Below are 8,606 nucleotides of genomic sequence, written 5' to 3' on the forward strand. Positions count from 1 at the left end.
TATCAGTTTAAAATGAGTTCAGGAGGACGTCAAAAAATAAAAAAACATACTGATTTTAATATTGTTTTAAATTGTATTTTCTTTTTGTATTTTTTAAAGATTTCGATATTTGTTGTCATATTCAACACCTTTACGCAAACAAGACGTATGTAGGCTAACTAAAGTACTTCGTTTACATTGCCACACAAACACACACTAACACACACTGCAGCCTACTTATCGCGTGGCCTCGGATAGGAGGGGCCTCGCGCTTAAGTAGCATGCCAATCAAGCCGTCAACTTCAAATTGTGAGAGGTCCAGAGGGTAGACGCATCACTAGACGTTCCTCCTGACGAGACTGCGCTTCTGCACCAAGCGAGAGTTATTGCTGTGATTGAAAGTGGATTGCCCTTCTCTCCTGTAAATCTCCGTCAGAGTTCCTCGGGAGTTGGACATGTCGTTCCCCCAGCTGGGTTACCCACAGTTCCTAAACGCTTCCCAAGAGGTGTACGGAGCTGAGCGCGCGGGTGTCATGCCGTCCTCTCCACGCGAGGGAAGCTCGGAGAACGGCGCAAATCCCGCGACTGCAGCGGCTGCGATCACGCCAATGCTCGGCATGTACGCGAATCCGTGGACCGTGCAAAACTATAGCGCCTTTTTACCTTACAACAGTGCCGAGCTGGCCCTGCTGTCTCAGATGGTAAGATACTTTCAGACTTAAAAAATAAATAAAAGTATTTTACGGCTCATTCCCGCGGATAAATATTTGTACAATGTTTTGCATTGATGAATGAAACATTATGACTCTGTCAGGGCTAAATCTTAATAATTGGCAACGCTTCGAAAATATAAAAAATGACATCTTTACCAAATGTTCAGAGTTGCATGAAGTCCATATATATATATTTTTTTTTTAATTATCCATAAATGGCTAGTTAAAAATAACTAATTATAATTGTAATTTGTAAAAAAAATGTTACTCGCACAAAATGATAACATTTTAGATAAATCACGAGTCAGTTATTGCATCACTAGTTTTTAAGAAAGACGTTTATTTAGCTTTTCTTATTTAACTAATTTACTCTAAAAACTTTTTGGAAAACAATTAATATTTTGAAATTATAGTTCTTCGTAATTTATATTTGTTTTTACTTGTTTGTTTTAAAGTGAACTGCTGCAAAGAAGTTTGTTGCCATGTTCTTCCCCCAGTTGAAATAGTCAGTTCACTAATTCTCTTTTTCTAAAATAAAATAAAAGAAGGAATGAGGCTTTACACACCTTACTTGGCTTCATTATGCATATTTCTGATGGTTTCAAAAACTTTTACTAATAGTTAATTTTGGCAATCCCCAGGGGTCGCAGTATGAGTTGAAGGATAACCACGGGGCTCACCCACCAGGATTCGCAGTCCACACAGCGCCCGGTTTCTACCCATACGGCCAGTACCAGTACGGTGACCCGGCCCGGGCCAAGAGCGCTACCAGAGAGACCACCAGCACACTGAAAGCATGGCTGCAGGAACATAAAAAGAACCCGTACCCCACCAAGGGTGAGAAGATCATGCTGGCCATCATCACTAAGATGACCCTTACGCAGGTTTCCACCTGGTTCGCCAACGCGCGCCGGAGACTCAAGAAAGAGAATAAAGTGACCTGGGGTCGCAGTGCCGAGGACAGAGACGGACGGATTTTCGACAGCGACAATGACGACGACGCGGACAAAAATGACGACGATGAAGAAATCGATCTTGAGACCATCGATATTGACAAGTCTGAGGAGCCCAGGGAAGATCAGAATCAGGAAACCTCGGATAATCAGCCTGAGAGAGAAACAGTGGAAACACCGCGGATATTATCCTCACCAGCACTTAAAATGGACAGCCCTTTGTCGAGTAGTAATAAAGAACAGAGTGTGGTCAAAAGCGTTGGTGAGGTGTCTCCTGGTGGACCAGTGTGTCAGAGGCCTGGAAACAGCAAACCCAAAATCTGGTCTTTGGCGGAGACGGCGACAAGTCCCGATAACACGCAGAAACTCAATGTACCCTCGACGCCCGCAGGCCTCAGGGCCTCACCCTCGACCCATCCAGCTTTCCTCTCCACTAACGGAATTTATACTTGCCAGATTGGGAAACTACACAACTGGGCGAGCGCAGCTTTCCTCAGCGCAAATTCTCTGATGGGTGTGCGCTCACTTTTAAGTCAAAACAGTAACTTCCCAAACCACAGCCCCGTTACGAACCCCGAGAAGAAACCCTCATCTGCCTCTGGGTCTCCATGTCTAGACAGCGACAACTCGTCCGACAGTTTCAGCCTCAAACATAATGGTTAGTATTCAATATGCAAAATAATTTTCGAGATCAACAACATTTTGGTCGCTGCTGTTGCAGTTAAATGCAAGTTTGTTTCAGAGAGCACGGTTTTTCATTTATTTATCCTTTGAATTTTATTTAGATCAAGAAAACGTTCAGAGAATTGAATCTCCAACACTTGCGTCCAGATCACCGTTTCCAGTCATCCATGACAGGTAAATTATACATGCACACATGGGGTTTTTTTCAAGGTTTTGATCACGTCAAACTTAATAATTACGAAAACACAGTTTCACTTCACACACACAAGTCAATGTTCTTAATAACATTTAGTAAAGATCACCATTCATCATTATTTTATGCATTCAGATAATAAGACACTTTTTCATTTACATTTAAATAGCATGTGAAACTTTGATTCACACATTTTTATTAACAATCCTAAATACTGTGGCTTGTTGGCTTAGCCAATTAAAGTTGTTTAACGTCTAACTGAAAAAAAAAAACCAGTCATTTGCATCGATACACATATAACTCTACTGATGCTGTCATTTGTTGAAGTACATTTTGACTCATTTTGCTAATTTCTGCCCTTTCTCTACTCATACAGGTCTCATCATGAAACATCACAACGCGCTCTGAAGACTATTTCATGAACACAGAACTTATCAGAAACCTCTAAATTATTTAAGGAAAAACTAAAATGTGACAATACAATAACATCATATAGCGTCATCAGATAGACCAAAATAATTTTTGTATTTCTTAATACGCTCCCATCCTGCAATATCATTTTTGTATTGTCATTTAATATCATTTCAGCATGTTTGAGTTTACCGTGTAGCTCGCCTACATTTCTTTTACAGAGTTAATAAGAGTTATTTGTCAGAAAATTGTGAAAATGATATATTTTTGTGTAATAAAGAAAATGAGATGAATTGTGTTACTGAAATCCATAATCATAGGTTAATTAATTGTGAGATATTTGTTCAAAATCCACGACTGATTTAAGAAACGTCATTTTGAGCAGTTTCGTTACAGTGATTGTTTCTAATTGTAAGGGAATCAGATGTATGTTATAAAAATGTAAAATTATATTAATGTAAAAGGTGAAATGATATTTTTGAAAAACTTTGATAATCCGACATATGAACGTGTCCACATTAGGTAATTATGTCCTAATAAGCTGTTGATTTTCAAAAATAATGTATCAAAACCAGTCAATTGCAAACAAGCATATGATTGTACCGAAATTAAATAATAATAATAATAATAATAATAAGCTAGTAAAAAAGTTGCTGCCTTACATTTTTAGGTATACAATCAACTGGATGTTTAAGTCATTTCAACTTAAATGACAATAAACTGACTTTATAAAAAGGATTGAATCTTGAACAACTTATTTAAAAAGTAATAAGAAAAATGCTTAACTTATTTTGAATTGATTAATAATGACTAAAGTTGTCACTGTACATATTTATTAACATTTATTCTAAGTTCCCGCTTTGAAATAGGCAACGGCGACATCTATTGGCAACTTTTTCAAATGTATGTTCGGAATGCGAAATTATTTAAATTCAAAAGAATGTAAATGCGATGTTAATTAAGACTATTTAAAAAGATAATAGAATCGATCATTGCTTTTCTTGTGACCTAAACAATTGTAAGAAATCAGAGAATATGACATACAGGCCTAGAAAGTTCTAGAAAGTCTCAAAGCTGTTTGTTAAAAAAAAAAAAATAAGGTGAGGGGATGCATACTTTTGAGCTGAGATTCAACCAAATGACTAGTTATGCACGATTAAATTGTTTATGAGAGTTCATAGCGCGGTTTTAACAGAAGGCGAAAGCTCTCCTTACACAACCCCGACAGCTGACTGAAATATGGAGACAGAGGAATATGGATCGCAGCTGTTCGAATGCCAGCGCGTGTTATAGCCTACTCGGAGGAGAGTGGGGTGTGCATGGAGATTATGTCAGTGATATGTACAATATAAAGCCCAAGAAAGAAGACTGATCTATACCTGAACTATCGGAGCTCTGTGGTGCCTCAACACAAGGAAAAGGGGCCATTCACTCAAGTGTGTTTTATAGGCAGATATTTAATAAAAAATAAAATAAAAAGATTTGTGAACCAACAAGTAGCAGAATTCTAACTGCTGATAACATAGAAATATGATTCCATAACATGAGGGAAGCGCTTTACAACGTCGACTTTTATTAAGGCATGAACAAATATTAAATAACATAGGCTAACTGGTGGTATATGGCTATAAATTCATACATGAAAATATATAGCCATAACCTACATAATACAGGCTACAATAATGTTCTGTTGAGCATTATAGCTGTATGTTTGTTAATGTTATTTATGAAGCTGCTTAAAATAAATTGTCACATAGCCTATAGGCCTACACGCGTGAAAAACAGGGACCTTTCGCGGGACCTCTGAAGCGACGACCTCGCAAACCTTCAGAGAAAATAAACCGCCACCCAGGCCAACAAAGGTTTATGTGAAGACGTGAAATCAATTTCCAGTGTTTGGAAGTGTGTTTATATTCTGTTTGCTCTGTCGCAGATGCTGCAGTAAAGAAAGTGTTTTAGAGAGAGGGGAACTGGGAAAGTTAGTGACAGAGGCACATCTGGATCGGGTCACATTCTTACTGTGTGACAAATAGACTGATTTATGGATGTCCTAATCAAACACATGATCCCAAATCAGTAAAGAGACATTCTGAAAAGCTTTTCGTGATACAAGATGTCAGCAAAACCACACATTCCTGAAAACGCGGTGCTCAGCGAGAAGTTCGTGAAACATATAATTTTTGTTTTTTTTTATTATTGTTGTTGACCGAGGTTCAAACCCAAAGGTCAGACTGGGGCCAAGAACACGCAGCACTTGGAGAGTGAGTGATGTGGGAAATAAACCAGATCCATTAAATCACTGACTGTTGTTTGAAAATTATTTTTTGCTTGATATGAAAATGAATCACTCCTAGTGTAAATATGTGGTGATACCTGACCAAGCAAGTATACCTCAACTGTCAAAAAAATTATGTTATTAATCTATGATCTACAATTCAGCAAAAAAGACTTTTCTTGTCATATTGTTTTTTTTTTTGTTTTTTTTTTACTGTATAAGGTTCTTGGTGAGGTTACAAGTTTTTTTTGTATATTCTTGAATTTAGAAAAAAAAAAGTTTAACTCACATTCACTGTAAAAAAAAAAAAAAAAAAAAAAAAAAGTTAAATTTTAAGTAGCCTACAATCAACTTGGATGTTTAAGTCATTAAAACTTACAATATTAAACTGACTGTAAAAAATAATTAGTTGAATCTAGTATAGGCTAACTTATAAAAAAAGAAAATTGCTCATCTTACTTTGATAAGTTAAAGCATTGTAAAAACATAAGTTGTCATAACTTATTGATCATATAATTTGTTTTCAGTATTCTATATCTTCCTTGAAAACAGCAATATATGATTTTCTAATGAACAATGGAATAAAATGTTATTGGTGGAACTTAAAAATAATTTTCAATGACTATGAGATAGCATAATGCAATTGATTACAAAATATTCTATCTAAAATATTATCTTAAATAAACATACTTCAATATCTATTGTATAATGTTTTATAAAAAGGCAAAATTATTTGAATATATATATATATTTTTTTAAAATAGACATTTGTCAAGGGCTATTGTTCAGTTTCCTGCATGTGATCAATTATTTTTTTTTCATTTCCTGATATAAATATTGATAACACTTTACAATAAGGTTTAATTTGTTAACGCTAGTTAACTACATTAGTTAACCACGAACAATACTTTGACGACATTTATTAATCTTAGTTAATGGCATAATGTCTCAGCATTTAATAAATTTTTAAAAGATCAGTTAATGCACTGTGCAGTTTAAATAACAAACATTTCTATTAACCAAAGGTTAATTAATGCTATGTTAGTTCATGTTGCATAATGTTAACAAATGAGACCTTACTGTAAAAAGGGTTCCCAATATATTTATTGTCATTGCACCTTGGGTTACTGAATTTTCTGGCAATAAAAATAGACTAAAACGATTAACTATTAAAACGAACAGATAAAGTATTAATTTAATGAGCAGAAATATTCCACAACTGAAAAACACACTAAGACAGACAAAATAAGGGATTTATTTACAAATAATTCTGGCTACATAACAGATATATAGATTAAAGTAAAAGTAATAACGCACTAGGAATCTTCAGTGAAATGGGTCTTCAAACAGCAAGCCCTGCATATTACGTTCTTTTCATGAGGCATTTTTTGCATTTTCATGCAAGACTGCCACAAGAAATATTACTATCTTTGGGTCCACCTGGTCAGGTGATGTGTCAATCAAAGCAATGATGCTAGAGAAGATGTCAGTCATGTTAAGGCATTTCTGTGCTATGCTAATGCTAATGGTGCTAGTCCTGCCTGGGCCTTTGTGGCCCACCCGTGATAAGACATAAAATGGCTGCCTGTTTGAAAGACTAGGTTTAGGCTTCATGAAATGAATATATTAAACCAAGAAGGTGTGAAGGACGAAGAAAAAAAAAAATGAATAACTGAATAAAATAAGCAGAAAGGGAGGTGGGGAGAGCGTTCAAATGTTTAAAAGAGGGATAGGTTTCTCTCATGAAAAAAACATGAGACATCTGACTTTGCATTTGGAATTAGTTTCAAAAATAGAAAACGGTTCAAGGTAACGATTGCACTATAACTACAGGTCTAACCTGAGGTTACCCTGACAGACCAAAGCTCTGCAGGACTATCTGATGCAATCAGTTTCCCAAAGCATTTAGAGGATTAATATCCAAGTGTAAGAGAAGAGTGTCCAAGCCCCATCACCACATGTGCTGTTATCTGTAATCCTGTTAAATAAACGTCATACCAACCCAAACAGTCTGGGCAGATGCACTGCAAAGTGAGACTGAGATCTTACAGTCCTTCAGCTAGAGCTCTGTGAAGGAGACATGCTCTTCTGAAAGACTGACAAACTAATACCCAAACTCTCTCTTTCTCACACACACACAAACCATATGCACTGCTCACACACAAACACACACTACTAAGTAGTCATTTTAGCACTTTTGTTACAGTACACTTCCACAAGACCAATCCCCTAGAGCAAACTGAAGTTAAATGGGAGTCTTGCTAAAGAAACTATAGAAGCTGGTTTCTGCCACAGAATAAAAATAAAAATGGTAATTGCAATTTTTTATCAAACTTTTTTTACTCACAATGGCAAGTTTATATAATCTCACAATTCTGAGTTTATTGTGCCTGATCTCACGGCAATTCGTACGAATTCTACGAGGTGGTTAATTCGTACGAATTCATACGACCTCACTCGTACGAATTAGTACGATTTCTGCTAAATCGTACATATTTTACGAATTGCCCAATTCGTATGAATTCATATGAATGACCTACCCCTGACCCCGCCCCTAAACCTACCCATCACGTGGGTTTAGACAAATCGTACAAATTCGTACGAGTGAGGTCGTACGAATTCGTACGAATTAGCCACCTTTTTTTTATCATTCGTACGAATTCGTACGAATTGGTCGTGAGATAGCGTTGGTTGATTTCTTGCAATTGAGAGAAAAAAAGACAGAATTGTGAGAAAAATTTGCATTTCCCTTTTTAATTGCTTTATATCTCACAATTTTGGGAAATAAAACCAAATTGCTGCAAATAATGCAAGTTTATATTTTGCCATTCTGACTTTTTTTCCCGCAATTGCAAAAAAGTCAGAATTACGAGTTATAAACTCAGAATTGTGAGAAATAAAATCCAAATTGTGAGATACTGTATAAACTTGCAAGAAAAAAAAAGTCAGAATTGTGAGATACAGTCACAATTAACTTTACTTTTTATATAGAAAAAAACAAGCTTCCATAAGAACCAGAAAAGCACCGCTTCGGATTAGAGTTGGTTTACAGGAAGAGTTCACCCAAAGATTTATATTATGTTGTCATTTCCTCACCCTCACATAGTTACAAATCTGCATGACTTTTATTCTTCTCCATGTGGAACATAAAAGAAGATACTTTCAAAAATTTCTCTTCGTTTTTTCGTCTATACATTGAAAGTCAATGTTGTTCTGGACCCCATTGGTTTTCATTGAATTGATGAACGTATGTAACATTCTTCAAAATATATTTGTATGTGTGTGTGTGTGTGTGTGTGTGTGTGTGTGTCCATACGGGTTTGAAAGGACATGAGGGTGAGTAAATGGATGACAGGACTCTTGTTTTTGGGTGAACTGTCCCTTTAATATTGTGTAAA

The 8,606-nt window shown here is 36.0% G+C and overlaps 1 protein-coding gene across 1 annotated transcript; it reads left to right on the plus strand.

The window, feature by feature from the left end:
- Nucleotides 1–244: 244 nt before the first annotated feature.
- irx1b (iroquois homeobox 1b) lies at nt 245–3,224 on the plus strand. The gene is made up of 4 exons (XM_084422744.1): nt 245–680; nt 1,334–2,303; nt 2,431–2,503; nt 2,899–3,224. Exons 1-4 carry the CDS (start codon nt 435–437, stop codon nt 2,942–2,944), a joined length of 1,335 nt encoding a protein of 444 aa, XP_084278870.1. The 5' UTR covers nt 245–434; the 3' UTR covers nt 2,945–3,224.
- Nucleotides 3,225–8,606: the final 5,382 nt, after the last annotated feature.

Source organism: Rutilus rutilus (genome assembly GCF_951802725.1).
Source record: "Rutilus rutilus genome assembly, chromosome: 11".
NCBI classification, from domain to species: Eukaryota; Metazoa; Chordata; class Actinopteri; order Cypriniformes; family Leuciscidae; genus Rutilus; species Rutilus rutilus.

Coding starts and splice junctions, on each gene's coding strand:
- irx1b (XM_084422744.1), top strand. CDS start 435: ATGTCGTTCCCCCAGCTGGGTTACCCACAGTTCCTAAACGCTTCCCAA. Junction 681..1,333: donor TGGCCCTGCTGTCTCAGATG/GTAAGATACTTT, acceptor GGCAATCCCCAG/GGGTCGCAGTATGAGTTGAA. Junction 2,504..2,898: donor TTTCCAGTCATCCATGACAG/GTAAATTATACA, acceptor CTACTCATACAG/GTCTCATCATGAAACATCAC.